Raw genomic sequence first — 17,447 nt, 5'->3', positions numbered from 1 at the left:
TAGACTCTGAACTTCTCTGGTAGTTGAATTGTGTGGATACTTTTTTTTTTATCTGTGACATTCAGAATATAGCGAACGTTTTTACAGGATCGTTTTTGATTATGAATCCCAGACAATCTCCTAATTCCTCAGAGCTATAAGCTGTAGCTATAAGTGTATTTCTCAGATGAAGTGGGCACTAGGAATTCTAATTACAGGCTTCACGTTTCGCTAATCACTTTGTGGTTGCCAATATTGTAATTAGAGAGCCAGTGTTGAGAACGGCAAAAGACAGCATAAATAATAGGAACATTTATATAACAATTAATTCCACCCGCAGCCCCACATATGGTTAATCGGCCGGGAAATGCATCTTTTCTACATTACAAACCAAATATTATTAACAAGTATTAATTCTACCAGCCGCCCCACAAATGGTGCATCGGCCGGGAAATGCATCTTTTCTACATAACAAACCAAATATTATTAACAATTATTAATTCTACCAGCCGCCCCACACCACAATCATTCATTCCATTAAGTCCCTTGTATTCAGGTTTTTCCACTTTGTGTCGCGGATATATAGCTGAAGAGCTTGGCCAAACGCTGACAGTCCGTACACATATGGGCCTCCTATGTGCCTTATGTCGGCAATTTAAAATTATCTGCTATTGGTATACTGTCCTACACATCCTCTAAGTTTGGATTCGATCAGACAGTATTTTTGGGATGTGACAATTTCGGTACAGTTATCACTCATAGCTTTCTGTTTCATAAACCATTACAATCTTTAATAACCGTTGCTGAAGAGAAATTTGCGTTTCGAGTGATTTAGAATTGAACTAGCATTCTTGCAATCTCTCTCTCTCTTTCTCTCTTTTCTTTTCTCTCTCACAACATTCCGCCCCTAACACACACAAGAGGGATGTTACGTCAGTCACAGCATTTCTCAACGAGGATATTTATTTATTTATTTTAATGCTTTATTTATACTCTCATGTTCAGAAAAACCAGAACGCCCTGAACGACTAGAGATTGGACTTCATATTGACAGTACTTGTACATTAGTATGTTCTGCAGAAATGATTAGCACGCGGGTTCAAGGTCAAAAACGATATCGCGGCGCAACAGCACCATCCAGTAAAACTAGACTGTGCCTCTCGTTGTCGCTATGAACCGAAAGTAACAGATCAGTTTCACTTCAGCAGTCGTGCGGGATACCTCGTAGATTTATATCTGAACCGTACCGTCTAATCAGTGAGTTTGAAAGAAGACCAGTTATTGGCATGAGGGAATGTGATGCATTCATCCGGGACACTGCTGCTCTTTCGGGACAAAGTATTTCGGCAGTGTAACGGATCTGTACAGAATGGTTCACGGAAGGCCATAGAACAAGACAAGATGTGTCAGGCCGTATCAACCAGACCTTAACCCGCGAAAATTGACACCACACTCAAATGGCATTGCAGGACAGACCTACGTCCTCCTCGGCTCTGGTGCAACAGTGGAACAGTGGAACACAGACTGAGATTTTCCCTCTGCAGCCGAGTGTGCACTGTGGCTAAACCATGTCTCCACAATATCCTTTCTTTCAACAGTGATAGTTCTGCAAGGTTCACAGGAGAGCTTCTGTAAAGTTTGCAAGGTAGGAGACGACGTACTGGATATCTCAGGTGATAGAGCACTTGCCCGCGAAAGGCGAAGGTCCCGAGTTCGAGTCTCAGTCCAGCACACAGTTTTAATCTGCCAGGAAGTTTCGTATCAGCGCACACTCCGCTGCAGAGTGAAAATCTCAGTCTGGAAACATCCTCCAAGCTCTGTTCAAGCCATGTCTCCGCAATATTTCTTTCAGGAGTGCTAGTTCTGCAAGGTTCGCAGGAGAGCTTCTGTAAAGTTTGGAAGGTAGGAGACGAGGTACTGGCAGAAGTAAAGTTGTGAGGATGGGGCGGTAGTCGTTCTTGAGTAGCTCAGATGGTAGAGCACGTGCCCGCGAAAGGCAAAGGTCCCGAGTTCGAGTCTCGGTCCGGCACAGTTTTAATCTGCCAGGAAGTTTCAGTGTAATACATCCTACACATTCAGAGAAGACTGTCCGTCGCCGTTTATTTCGGTATGGGCTATGTGTGCGTCTTCCGCTTCTCCACGTACCTCTGACGGATGCACAGAAACATGCTAGACGGCAATGGTGCATAGAAGGACGTCACTGGGGACAGGAATGGAATATGATTAGTGAAAGAGAACAGTTCATATTTCTTGGTTGTTATAGATAGTAAACGTTCAGGATCTTGTTCAAAGACCTAACGCTGCCACTTTTACTATTCGAAAGGTATTTGAAGTAGGTGATAGTTCGACACAAAAGTAGCCTACTTTACTTATTTTCATTCGCTTATGACGTATGGTATTATATTTTGGGGCGACTCTTCCCATTCTCAAAGGATATTTTTGGCTCACAAACGGGTGGTGCGGGCAATAAGTAGTGTAAGTTCGCGAACCTCTTGTCGACCCCTGCTCATTAGTCCGGGTATTTTCATATTGGTCTCTCAATACATATATTCTCTACTGCCGTTTCTTGTTAACAATATCAGCTTATTCCCAAGAATTAGCAGCTTTCACTCGGTTAATACGCGGCAGAAATCCATTCTGCATTTGCATCGAACGCCCTTGACTCTTGTGCAGACAAATGTGCAGTATAATGCTGCATCCCTTTTCAACAAGCTACCATGAACATTCAAAAGTCTTGACAGAAATCAAGACGCTATCAAATCGAAGCTGACGAGTTTTCTCATAGGTCACTCCTTCTATTCTGTCGAGCAGATACATGAACAGTTAAGTTAATTCCTGTGTAATATTGTTGACTGTGTTTACATAAACTTACAACTTGTCTTTTTTTGGATTCATAAATATTTTATGTTATCTGTAATTAGTTTTATGCCAACGGCCTTGCCGCAGTGGTAACACCGTTTTCCGTCAGATCACCTAAGTTAAGCGCTGTCAGGAACGGCTAGCACTTGGAAGGGTGACCATTCGGTCTGCTGAGCGCTGTTGGCAAACGGGGTGGACTCAGCCCTTGCGATGCCAACTGCGGAGCTACTTCATTGAGAAGTAGCGGCTCCGGTCACGTAAACCGACATAGGGCCGGTAGAGCGGTGTGCTGACTACATGTCCCTCCATATCCGCATCCACTGCCGCCTGTGGGCTTAGGATGACACGGCGGCCGGTCGGTACCATTAGGCCTTCAGGACCTGTTCGGGTGGAGATTAGTTTTATGCCTTTTATGTTGTAATTTCATGTGCTAACACGTTGCATGACTTTCGAAATTTGCTCCTCAATTTGGCCCTACGGAACTAGACCTGCAAAATTTAAATAAAAATTAAAAATAGAAATCACATATTGTTTTCGGACGCACAATTCGTGAATGGAACAGGGAAGGGGGGATCAGATAGTGGTACAATAAGTACCCTCCGCCACACACCGTAAGGTGGCTCGCGGAGTATAGATGTAGATGTAGATGTAGATCCAGGTTTTGGTCCGCCGCAGACGGGGTTGCGGGATCACAGTGACTGTATTTGCACAAGACTAACAGCATCGACTCGAGGCCTTGTGGTGTGGGGTGCAATTGGGTGCAACTACAAATCACAAATGATGCGGGTCTGGGGCACTGTTACCAGTGTAGCCCACGTGAATGACATCCTGCAACTCGTAGCCATAACCTTTCCGCAAAACGCCCCAGACGCCATTTTTAGCAAGGCAATGCACGTCCACATCTTGCTGCATGAACATGGGCCTTCTTGGTGTCACGGGATGTCAGCCTTTTGCCCAACCTTATCAGATTACCGGACTTTTCGCTCGCCAGACTTGTCACCAGTCGAAAATATGTAGGATATGGTGAAAGACAGATGCAGCCCTGTGACCAAATAGCAACCACAAGAGATGAACATTGGAACCAGGTGAACGCAGCATGGATGACTGTACCACAGGACGCTATTCGCGCCTTATACATCGCGCATGGAACCAGTTTTATGACAGCCCATGGCAGATCCTGTGCCTATAAGTCAACATTATACATGCCGAACCGAGGTGACTGAAATGCTAATCATTTCTGCACAACATGCTAATGGATATGTAAAATAGAAATGCACGTATAGTCGAGAATGTTTTGTGTATTACTACAAATGTTAGTTGAGAATATGAAAGTCTGTTTAGTCTAAACGTGAGTGTACAAACGTCGCTTTTGTAACAGCTTTTTGTGATGTTTCTACATATTGACAGTGATTAGAGAGTCATGTTTCAGCATAATAACACAAATAGTAATTGCAATAGCAGTAACAATTATAATAATGGCAATAATAATAATAATAATAATGTACAAGTAAAATAGAAATGCACGTATAGTCGTGAATGTTTTGTGAATTACTACAAATGTTAGTTGAGAATATGAAAGTCTGATAAAAAGAACGACGATAGTTAATACTAAGAGCTATTTCACAATAGGTTCTAAGGAAGAGTACAACTGGCAGAGAGAGAGAGAGAGAGAGAGAGAGGGAGTTGCAGTGAATACTATTGAATACTGTCCTCTTATAAGAAATATGTTAGTTCGTTTCGATATAAATGTATATATGCTCTGCAATGGCGTCAGAGACGTTACCGTTGTGGCTCTGCCGTAGCAATGACTTTTCATTTGTTTATTTCTGAAACACTACCGGAAAAGCGTTGTGACTGCTTAGGGCATTGTATAACACTTGATGTGCTACGCAGCTACCTCTGACGCGGATCTGCTCGTCACCGTCATCTAGGTGGAACTGTATGCTGTGCTGACATTGAGCTGGCGTGATACTGCGATTTCTGCCTCCTGTCTCAATCTGATCTTGCTAGGATTCAGTAACGGGCACTCCATATGCCTGTGAGTTCACTTACTGTTTGCTAGAGGTCGACCCACCACGAAAATTATCTGTAGGTTACTGCACGCCCAGCAAAAAAAATACTTGTATCTGAATTATTGCAGTAGCTTTTGCACACCCACTACTTATTTCCGACTTAGACAAGAGCTAGTAATAGTACAGGACAGGAACTCCTAGATTGAAGAATGTTGAATGTGAGCTATGTTCTGACTGCGTATTTAGCAAGAAGTATTCCATCGACAAGTAGAAGCTTCGTTTCGAATCCCAACGTTGAAAACAATTTAATCTCACTGTATCAACACTTTTTAATGGCTAAGGACGCTACGAGTGTTGCCCAGAAAGTATTGCACCGGATTGTTTCCTTCAACAATTCATTATTGAACGTGATGAGAATTACAAACACGAAATAATCGGCCGAAGTGGCCGTGCGGTTAAAGGCGCTGCAGTCTGGAACCGCAAGACCGCTACGGTCGCAGGTTCGAATCCTGCCTCGGGCATGGATGTTTGTGATGTCCTTAGGTTAGTTAGGTTTAACTAGTTCTAAGTTCTAGGGGACTAATGACCTCAGCAGTTGAGTCCCATAGTGCTCAGAGCCAGCCACGAAATAATGGTGTTTTATCTTTACACCCTATTTTTCCACGTTATCTCCATCCCGTTTTACGGCCTTCCTCCAGCACGAAACTAGAGCATGTATGCCCTGTCGGTACCAATCCTTGTCCTGGTGGCGAAGCCAGTGCTTCACTGTGTGAACTTTCTTTGCCGACTGACAGATGCAGCGTCAACGGCCGAGTCGTAATGCGTCCGTTCTCGCGAACGACAACGTCAGCTCTCTGCAATATGTCAGGTGTGACAGCGGTGCATGGTCTCCCTTACAGCAGCAAATCGTGCAGCTCAGCCAAACCGCTTTCTAACGGCCTCAAAAAAAATGTTCAAATATGTGTGAAGACTTATGGGACTTAATTGCTAAGGTCATCAGTCCCTAAGCTTATACACTACTTAATCTAAATTATCCTAAGGACAAACACACACACCCATGCCCGAGGGATGACTCGAACCTCCGCCGGGTCCAGCCGCACAGTCCATGACTGCAGCGGCCCAAGACCGCTCGGCTAATCCCGCGCGTCTCTAACGACCTCACCCTCCCTGATCAGCGACTAACTGTACTTGTATCGACCGCAAATGCTCCATAGACTTTTCACAAGCGTTTGTCAATGTTCTCCACAGTTTGTTTCTCTGTAGGGAGTAACTCAATAACTCAGTGACGGCGCGTTGCTTGTAGCGTACGTCACCAACAGACGCCATTTTGAAACTGTCCTGGAGCTACGCTATCTGGCGGAAGTGACGGAAACTTGGCGCGCTCACTCATGACATGAAATGAGCGTGAGGCATTGTGTGCCGGGAGTCCCCCATTCGGGGAAGTTCGGCCGCCGAGGGCAAGTGCTTATTACATTCGACGCCATACTGGGCGACTTGCGCGTCGGAGATGGGGATGAAATGATGATGAGGACAACACAACACCCAGTCCGTGAGCGGAGAAAATCTCCTGCCCCAGCCGGGAATCGAACCCGGGCCCCTTGGCGTGGCATTCCACCGTGCTGACCACTCAGCTAACGGGGACTGAAGCTCACTCATGAGACTTCCAGTAAATAGGTATTAACGTTTCGTTTTCATAGCATTGTTTTCGGCTGAGAAAAAGAAAATGCGGTGCGTTACTTTCTGGGCAACTCTTGTACATTTGGAAAACTATGAGTTCATGTTTGAGTAGGAACCGTTTCGTTATTAAAGTCATCCGTGACTCACATTCTCGCAAACGGTAGGATATACGTGAGGCTCACCCTAGTTGGTATGTCGCAGGGCGCTGTGATGGGGTCTGCGACTGGGATGCTGCTGGTGATGGCGATGATGGTGGGCGCGCAGCACGCCTTCACCACTGGGCTGATGAAATACCCGCGGCTGCCCGTCTCCGTGGAGGGCTGCTCCGCCAACGTCACGGCCGCCATCGCCTCGGCCGCTGCCGCCACCACTCCCAGGTAACTCCGGCGCTGTGCAATCGGCGAGGTGTACCTTGAGCAGTGACGGCTGCATGCGCAGCAGCCGTGAGCTTGTTTCGTGGGGTAGGGAAGGAGCCGACTCAGTCGCGCAGTGACTGCTCTGCATTCAGTTCGCTTGTCAGACTCCATTCGGGGAACATCGGGTAAATTAGTCAGATGGCTTCGTCCAAATGGGGCGAAATTTCGGGAAGTTTGTTGCCAACTTCTACCGCTCCCCAAAATATTTGTTTGCCTTCCGCTGGGAAAGCTATTGTACATCCCTTCGCTCACACTGTCGCACTTAGGTCTGCAGTATCCTTGGACGGCTCAGTTGGCGTGGTGGACGCGGAAGTCCACAGCAGAACAGCAAGCAATCACAGTGTTTCTGCTGCCACCGCAGGGCTCGGTACGCGACTGACATGGAGGAGGCACGTCTACATAGTGAGATCTCAGTTCTTGAGCTACCATGACGTGACTCGACATTCCAGCTGATCGTGATTGTACATTGAGCATGCTCAAGGCCTTACTTAGCTGGAAACCGCTGTCTTTATTTATCAGCTGATCATGTAGCAGGGGCGGCCGGAGTGGCCGAGCGGTTCTAGGCGCTACAGTCTGGAACCGCGAGACCGCTACGATCGCAGGTTCTAATCCTGCCTCGGGCGTGGATGTGTGTGATGTCCTTAGGTTAGTTAGGTTTAAGTAGTTCTAAGTTCTAGGGGACTCATGACCTCAGAAGTTAAGTCCCATAGTGCTCAGAGCCATTTGAACCATGTAGCTGGATCTCGATGGGTGTTTTAAACACTTGGTGCAGTTATACTTCACCCTATTTTCAATAGCGAGGCAGTTCTTCGCTAAAGCTTACTTAATTCGTTGTACCATATTGGTGTGACACATATGCTCAACACATATTTCGTGTATCGTCCAAATGATTTGAGTAGTTATACATTCTCACCCCTGGAAGTATTGTAATAATGAGAAGTCTAATATATACGGTAAAGCGACTTAAGTGCACGAGCTATTCTTTAGTCATCGGTTACGCAGGGATATTAAAACGAAAGGCTTCTTGCGCTACTTTCTAACGGGTAGTTACCTTAAATACTGGCTCTGAAATACGATTAGCACTAAATGCAATATGAACCTTTAAGTCTGGGATGAAATACTTCGGTTATGCGTATCACACCAGTATCATTAATCTTGACATTGAGAATAAAATTTTGTCACCCGACGTGACTAAAATCCCTAGGAGGTATTAGTCTAGCCTACTTTGTAAGAGCTTCGAAATGATGTATTCAATAATTCAGTTACCATAACAGCACCGAAATGGAAAATAACATAGTGAAGAGCGAAATACTGAATTCGGTCTTCCAAAATTTTTTCACCGCCTAAAATCGTAAACGGTCCCTCATTTCAATCATCGTACGAACTTAAAAATGATAGATATTGAGTTCACGCAATGAAGAAAAAACAACTAGTTTTATGGTGGATAATCAGCACCAGATGAGATATCTATAAGATTCTACAGAAATTATGCCAAAGAACTCGTTCCCTTTCTAGCAGCAATTTATCGTAGGTCGCTGGAGCAACAAAGGGTACCTACCGGCTGGAAAAAAGCGCAGTTCGTTCCTGTTTCAGGAAGGGTGATAGGACATATGCATACAACTATATCGCTGACGTGAATCTACTGTAGATTTATGGGAAATCTTTTATGCTCATAACGTATTTGAAGAATAAAAGTGTCCTATATAAAAATAACCAACTTAGCTTTGTTTCTCTATGCTATCCACAGCGCTGTAATCATAGGCGCTCAGGTTGAAGTCATGTTCCTCGACTTCAGGAATGCTTTTAACACGTCCCTTAATGCCGTTTAAGGAAAAAAAATCGAGCTTATCCAATATCGGACCAGATTTTCTAGTGCATTCAGAACATCCTTGGAGATATTGATGCCAGCTCCTGCGTCATTCATCAAACCTCTGCAGGTCATTCTGCAAATCGTTACAGTCTTCTGACGTTCCTACCTTCTTATAGACAACCTCATTTCCTGCGGACAGTCTTAAAAAGCTTCCAACGCATTCTACTAGATTATTGATATCCATTCTAAACAATAACGGACCTGCCACATTTTCTTGGGGTACTTACGACATTAACTTCACCAGCCGTTAATTTTGTACCGTTGAGACAGACGCGCTGAGCTCCTCAGCGCGTCTGTCTCAACGGTACAAAATCAACGGCTGGTAAAGTTAATGTCGTAAGTACCCCAAGAAAATTCAGACATAAATAATATACCAAGCTTAACGCAGCCTTAAAATGCAAATAATATAGCAAGTGCTGCCCAAACTGGTAGCTTTTTTATCAGTTACGATGTAACTCAGTGGAGCAAATCACTAGCTCCTTCTAGCAAAATACTTACTCACAATGTAGTGAAAGTTTCTTCAGATCTTGTTAGGGGAACAAATACACAGACGGCAAAAGATGCTTGGAGTTACTTCATCAGAAATAATATTGTGGATGAAATAGCTCATGGTAAAAATCTGGAAGGAGGACGCTCAGCAGCTACAACAGGTCAAATATTGTGTAATGTTACAAATAAAGAAATCAGTTCATTTCTAGGGATTTTCCTATTAGCAGCAAGTCACAGAATCTGTGATATTTCTATAAGAAAATTATTTCACAACTCTACTGGCAGACCAGTTCAAATGGCAACTTCTTCTATAGACAGGTGTTAAGAAATAAGGAGAGCCGTTAGGTTCGGTGACAGACGACACACTCGACAAGCTAGAAGCTAAGATTCTACTATGCTAGCTTTCTGAAACGAGTGTGAACTATTCACAAACAACTGTAGACAAAAATTTCATCCAGGTGAGAATTTCACAACAGATGAGCAGCTAGTGTCTTTCGGAGTGCGTTGCAGATTTTTACAATTCATTGCAAGCAAACCAGGAAAGTATGGAATAGAGATATTCTGGCTTGACTCTTTGACATCACACGCTATAGATGAGCTAATGTACTCAAGGAAAAATCCAGGTCACCCTCGTCAAGCTAATGTTGCAGATCGTGTGGTAAACACCCTGGCAAAGACGCTTAGAGGAAGCTCAACCAATATGAAGATGGACAACTACTCTACCAGTGTTTCCCGGTTCCAAGATTTGTTGAAGCATAAAATTACAGCAATCGGTAGTATTCACCATAGCAAACAATAAATTCCACATGAAAGGAAACCATGTAAGACAAAACTTGTTCTGTCTTCAGCATTTTGAGTCAGAGATGATTGCACTATTGTGAGTTATGTCATGAAATAAGAATAAGAGCGTGATGCTAATAAATTCCACGTATCACGACGCCGCAGTTGATTAGACTCACTGAAAAAAGAAACCATAAATTATTATATTTTATAACGAAACAAAATCAGGTGTGGGTTCTCTTGACCAAAAGGCACGTACTTGCACTTGTCAAAGATAGACAAGGAGATGACGTCTGTTTCATAGGCTAATGTAATGGATGTTTAAGTAATAATTGCTTTCTGTTTATTCACAAATCAACATCCAGAATATCAAAATGGAAAATCACATAAAAGAGGATTTTCTTAAAAGACTTGGACCTAGAACTTATTCGTCCACATATAGAACCCAGACCCTAAACTCCAGATATACAAAGATTCCTCCTATAAGCACTGGCTAGAAGTGGCTTCAAAATGGGCTAGGAAACGGGTATTGTCCACCAAAGATAAACGACCAGAAGAGATGCTTTTTGTGCCCACGTTAACTGGAAAGGAAAATCGATCAATGTTGTTCAACCATCCTGTGTATTCAATGAACACAGTGTGCTTGTTTGTGAAGATTGTTTCCAGTAATGTGTAGAACTTTGTGACAAGCAGTCTAATATTTATTTGGACACAGGGCTGCGTAGCTTAATTTTTTTGTTGCTATATAATATATAACTTTGAAATTTCTTTCTTTTCATTTTGTGTTTGGATGCTTTGTGCACGCTGATTTGCGTTTTACCTCACCAAGGCTAGTTTATATAAGTGCTTATATAAGTTATTATATGCTAAAATAATAAGATTAGTAGAGATTAAACTGATATTTATTTCACTGAAATTAATACCCAAACATTTTCTTTAATGTTTTCCTAACTTAAACTAAATACGGATATGTTTTGTAAGACTGTATTCACTCGTAAATAAAAGTAAGTATTCGTAATAAACGTAGATAGAAATCTCAATGGGGACTTCTAAGGCCCCCATCATGCAATAACATAGGTCCTAACACTCGTGCATCCAAGGGTTAATTGTGAACTGCAGAGAAGTCACGTAGATATAGAGGTAAAAGTACATTGTTGAACATGGTGTTCTGGGTCAGATGATACCCATGTGTGCACGTGTTAACCTAAAAACTACGTCAGTTGCTATCGCAGTGCGCCTGGGATCGTTGAGATTGGACCATTGGCAATGTAAAGGTGTCGCCTGATCAGATCAATCACTTATCTTATAACACCAGTCCTATGGTCGTATCTGGATACGCTGTTATGTGAGCAGCTGCTGGAAATATTCACCTCACCGTACATGCGGGCTGATGGCAGGTGTATTGTGCTATAGGGGATATGGAATAAATCTTTTATGGCACCTGCGGTAGTAACAGAAGCCATCATGGCAGTTTCAGACTACATGAACACAGTTTCTGTGTAGCACATTCCTACACATCCAACCCATGCAATGCAGAGTCGCTGCAGCATTGTGTTGCAAATAGGAACAACACGCTGTTGAATAGAAGGCATAATGTTTTGGCTCAGCAACTTATATGTCTCTTGAATTGTTCTGATATATGGATTCTCGAAATTTCAAAAATGGGGTCATTCGAAATGCTCCTGTATTTCAATGTATCTGGAGTGATTTGAGATGGACTGAACACAAACTTAGCACCTGGAAACATATGTGAGGAGTGAGGTCAAAGCTTTGGGATACACCTGAAGAAAATGGAAGATACGGGAGTTGATATTGTTAATAGTGAACAGGCATGCCTGATAGAAATCATGCAATAAGTGAACGCAGTTAATATGATGTTTATATGCCTGGATCTGAAGAGGGGTGTGGAATGCCATCATTTCTAGGGTTTCCAGTGGTCAAGACGACAAAAAAAAATGGATTTTCTGTTAGGTTGAAGATATAGGAGGTAGATGGGGTCAGAGGAGGAATTTGGATAGAAGGCATAATGGTTAAAAGAAAGGCATTGTTCCTGGTGAGCCGTTTTTGGCTGCATGAGGAGGCAACGGATTAGCGTGTTGCAGAACTGCAAACTGAGACTGATGAACTGCTATAAGTAGGTGTATAGTTTCAGGGAAAGTAGGACGTAGTAGATTTTCCACATGTTTTTATTGTAGTAGTCTGCGGATAGAATCGTGTTGTAGAGACTTGTAAGGATTTCCAATCATAGCACCGCATTGACTGGGGTCAGTGCTACATTTTTGTGCAGTACTTCTTATGACAAACCTTTTCTTACAGTTGCATAACTGTCTGTCTTTGTATGTGTGTGTGTGTGTGTGTGTGTGTGTGTGTGTGTGTGTGTGTTTGCTGGCGCGCAGACTAGAGATTATGGGCTCTGTGTTTGGCCGATTTCCAAACACCTGCGCAGTGGCTGTGTGTTGCTTGTTCTCCAAGCAAGTTGAAAAGTTTCTATTATATTTTACTTGAGCTCCTGCATGCTTACTCAATGTTCTTAAACTGCTGCATAAAATTGAACGTACTATCACTATGCTATATTTTTATCATTTCAACGCTGACCTACAGAATTCTCCCTGACAGATACAGATCAAAGTTATTCTCTTCATTTATGGTCCACAATATACAACGATACGCAATCTGACTGCACAAATAATTAACACAAAAAATGGTCCTGAATTAGAAGAAATCCTAACAATAACCCATACTTTTCATAAGTCACTTACGTCACAGAAAATCTTCATTACTCTAACTACAACAATACAGCAAGCACCAATACAGCAAGCTAAATAAAAAGATTCTATCTACTGTAGGCTCTAACTATTAAAAGGCATGTTGTTAGCAAAGGAAATATTTTGTTGTAGAGCAAACAATGTATTTAGCGAATTTTACCTTAATAATGTGACATACAGTCCCAATAATCATCAACTAAATTAAATTTCCACGACAGACACAAGTCTAGACCGTCCGCTCGTGCTAACACTTCAGACTTCTAACCTCCACCACTGCCAACTATTAACATCCAACCTTCATCACTTCTGGCTGTTCACCTCCAACTGCCATCACTACTGGCTATTAACTTCTAACTTCCAACACTGCTGGCTATTTACCTCTAACTGTGAGTCCGACCAGCCACAGAGTCTCTTATAGAGGGCGCACAGCGCTGTCAGAGTTATTAATGTATCACGCTGCCAACATACACTACTGGCAATTAAAATTGCTACACCAAGAGGAAATGCAGATGATAAACGGGTATTCATTGAACAAATATATTGCACTAGAACTGACATGTGATTACATTTTCAAGCCATTTGGGTGCATAGATCCTGAGAAATCAGTAGCTAGAACAACCAGCTCTGGCCGTAATAACGGCCTTGATACGCCTGGGTTGAGTCAAACTGAGCTTGGATGGCGTGTACAGGTACAGCTGCCCATGCAGCTTCAACACGATACCACAGTTCATCAAGAATAGTGACTGGCATATTGTGATGAGCCAGTTACTTGTCCACCATTGACCAGACGTTTGCAATTGGTGAGACATCTGGAGAATGTGCTGGCCAGGCTAGCAGTCGAACATTTTCTGTATGCAGAAAGGCCCGTACAGGACCTGCAACATTCAGTCGTGCATTATCATACAGAAATGTAGGGTTTCGCAGGGATCGAATGAAGGGTAGAGCCACGGGTCGTAACACATCTGAAACGTGACGTCCACTGTTCAAAGTGCCGTCAATGCAAACAAGAGGAGACCGAGACGTGTAACCAATGGCACCCATCACGCCGTGTGATACGCCAGTATGGCGATAACGAATACACGCTTCGAATGTGCATTCACCGCGATGTCGCCAAACTCGGATGCGACCAGCATGATGCTGTAAACAGAACCTGAATTCTTCCGAAAAAATTACGTTTTGCCATTCGTGCACCCAAGTTCGACGTTGAGTACACCATCGCAGGCGCTCCTGTCTGTGATGCAGCGTCAAGTGTAAACGCAGCCACAGTCACCGAGCTGATAGTCCATGCTGCTGCAAACGTCGTCGAACTGTTCGTGCAGATGGGTGATGTCTTCCAAACGTCCCCATCTGTTGACTTAGGGATCGAGGCGTGGCTGCACGAATCGTTACAGCCATGCCTGTTATCTGGACTGCTAGTGGTACGAGTCCTTTGGGATCCAGCACGGCGTTCCGTATTACCCTCCTGAACCCACCGATTCCATATTGTGCTAACAGTCATTGGCTCTCGACCAACGCGAGCAGCAATGTCGCAATACGATAAACCGCAATCGCGATAGGCTATAATCCGACATTTATCAAAGTCGGAAACGGGATGGTACGCATTTCTCCTCCTTACACGAGGCATCACAACAACGTTTCACCAGGCAACGCCAGTCAACTGCTGTTTGTGTATGAGAAATCGGTTGGAAACTTTCCTCATGTCAGAACGTTGTAGGTGTCGCCACCGTCACCAACCTTGTGTGAATGCTCTGAAAAGCTAATCATTTGCATATCAGAGAATCTTCTTCCTGTCGGTTAAATGTCGCGTCTGTAGCAAGGCATCTTCGTGGTGTAGGAATTTTAATGGCCAGTAGTGTATAAGCATGTAAACAGGCTACTTACGAAGTGTATAATAAGTGTGAATTGTAGTGCACACTGCACCCCAGAGATTTAGCCACGTTTGATCATTACTCTGGGATCACGCCAGGTGTGTTTGTTGTTGCTTTACAGGCCAGAAGCCACAGGCTCGGTGCCAGCGCTGTTCCGCGTGTCCTACATGTACTACACGCTGCTGGGCACGTTGGTGGTGATGCTGGTGGGTGCCGCCGCCAGCTTCGCAACAGGTGCCACGTCGCCCACCAGCCTGGACCCGGCGCTGCTGGCGCCACAGCTACGCTGGCTCGCCGACAAGGGGCGGCAACGGCGGCAGGGCGGCAGCCGACTCTCTGCTGGCGGTGGGCACGAGGACAGAGGCAAGAGTGGGGACGACAGAGAAGAAGAGGTCGCCACAGAGCTGCTGGTCTGTGAGAAAGGAGCCGAGGCCGGAGGACAGCCTGACAAGTAGGCGCCTCTCCACTGGTGTTACTGGCTGTACACGATAGACCGAAGATTCTAACCCTGCATGGTTGCAGCATACACGTCAACTGGAAGGATGTAATGTCACGGCGATGTAAAGTTTATCAGGCATTGGTTACGGCATTGGATTAGTCCTATTCAGGGACCAGTTTCTCCGAAGTTGGTTTATGAGCATTCTTGTTGGAGAATCCAGTGTCATCTGCTTGAACACGAAATAAGCCCACGAGACATTTGAGATTCTTCCACATTACTGAACAATTAAAAAACTTAGGCAACTGTAGCCCCATTGGGTTCCCAGCAATCGCCGATACTTCGACACCTTAACACGCTGCCATTTTCAAGGTATAAATAACCACAGTGCATGGCAATTTAAATTCTCAGAGGATGACTCTACGCCAACCAAAAAACCAGAAGACAGTGTATGCAGGAAGACCACACTTTCATAAACCAACAGTACCATTACACAGTCAGAGATGTGTAGTTTCAGATGTTAAAGTGCAATATTAAAGAAAAATGGGAGTGCAGGTGGCTCTAACACGATCCATGTTTTGTGACATAAGAGAGAGATTGAGAGTCTCGTTAAGACGCAGAGAAAAATATCCACCTCTATTTATAAAGTAATTTCCCAGTTACATCTCAGAAGTTTCTTTGACAACGCTATCCCCACAACTGTCACTGCACATTATGATCTGTCCATTGCTATGTGCCTATTACAATGCTGTGCTCGGCATATAGTGTTGCTATGTGAATGGGTGTTGGAAACGGTGGTACAGAAAAACTGCTTTTCTCAAATATCCTAATATGTGGATGACAGGACAGTGAAACGAGCGTGTACAATCCGGTGGTGAGGCAGAAGGGGTAGTTTGGGGAACATGTTTAGAAGCTCGAGTCAGACTCTTGTTGTCGTAGAACTGCTCACAGTTTAGCAAGTAGGATACCGCCTTGCAATCGGCGCCAAGTCTAGCACCGAAATTTTTTCCAGTTTTGCTGCTGAAAGCGTATGCTGTAACAATGCCAGGAGGATATTAATATACCCATGTCCTGATTGGCTACAAATTCCTGTTACCTAATTTTGCTACTGAAAACCAAAACTGAACTGTGATTCCGCTGTCAGCGTATCAACAAACGGGAAGCAAGATGCAGCGATGTGACACTAAATCTAAACAGAAGCCATGTTTGCACGTACAGCTTGTCATAGGGTACACCTCACAGGCAAGCAGTTCTGTAGTGATATTTTCCTCCCCCAATCAGCAAGCTGTGTCCTCCAATAATAAGCTAATGTGTAAACAACATGACTTTGTTATCAACATGACTTTGTGAATCTTAGGTTATAATTAGAGCACATGAAAACTTCCTGTTCTACACTTATGTTACTCTAACTCTCTATTAGGCATGATAAGAGACGAATGACAATGTATGCAATAAAACTACTGAGTTTTAAAACTGTGCTTCGAACTTCATTTTGTTACAATTTAAATGCTTGAAAGTAACTCTGCTAGTTAGAACCCACATAAATCACCTCTCGAAACCTTTCCTAGACCAGGTTCAAATGTTTCTCTTATATCACCCCTTATTAAAAGATTTTATTTGTCGACCATGTAACAACAGTCCTCTGCATAACAAATACACTGAAAATCATACATCTTAAGTGATTTTTACCTAACATAAAGCATCTCTCGAAACCTTTCCTAGACCAGGTTCAAATGTTTCTCTTATATCACCCCTTATTAAAAGATTTTATTCGACGACCATGTAACAACAGTCCTCTGCATAACAAATACACTGAAAATCATACATGTTAAGTGATTTTTACCTAACATAAAGCATCTCTCGAAACCTTTCCTAGACCAGGTTCAAATGTTTCTCTTATATCACCCCTTATTAAAAGATTTTATTTGTCGACCATGTAACAACAGTCCTCTGCATAACAAATACACTGAAAATCATACATCTTCAGTGATTTTTACCTAACATAAAGCATCTCTCGAAACCTTTCCTAGACCAGGTTCAAATGTTTCTCTTATATCACCCCTTATTAAAAGATTTTATTCGACAACCATGTAACAACAGTCCTCTGCATAACAAATACACTGAAAATTATACATCTTAAGTGATTTTTACCTAACATAAAGCATCTCTCGAAACCTTTCCTAGACCAGGTTCAAATGTTTCTCTTATATCACCCCTTATTGAAAGATTTTATTCGACGACCATGTAACAACAGTCCTCTGCATAACAAATACACTGAAAATCATACATCTTAGGT

At 43.3% G+C, this 17,447-nt stretch overlaps 1 protein-coding gene across 1 annotated transcript in view; it reads left to right on the top strand.

The window, feature by feature from the left end:
- The window catches only part of LOC126234736 (sodium-coupled monocarboxylate transporter 1-like), a 146,727-nt gene extending 130,140 nt beyond the window's left edge, over positions 1-16,587 (top strand). The window contains exons 12-13 of the mRNA XM_049943481.1: positions 6,729-6,904; positions 14,837-16,587. Of these exons, the coding sequence (XP_049799438.1) occupies positions 6,729-6,904; positions 14,837-15,170 (510 nt within the window). The 3' untranslated portion in view covers positions 15,171-16,587. The remainder of the gene's footprint in view (positions 1-6,728; positions 6,905-14,836) is intronic.
- Positions 16,588-17,447: the final 860 nt, after the last annotated feature.

This window comes from Schistocerca nitens, chromosome 2 (genome assembly GCF_023898315.1).
Source record: "Schistocerca nitens isolate TAMUIC-IGC-003100 chromosome 2, iqSchNite1.1, whole genome shotgun sequence".
NCBI classification, from domain to species: Eukaryota; Metazoa; Arthropoda; class Insecta; order Orthoptera; family Acrididae; genus Schistocerca; species Schistocerca nitens.
This window is presented reverse-complemented; position numbering and strand designations above follow the sequence as displayed.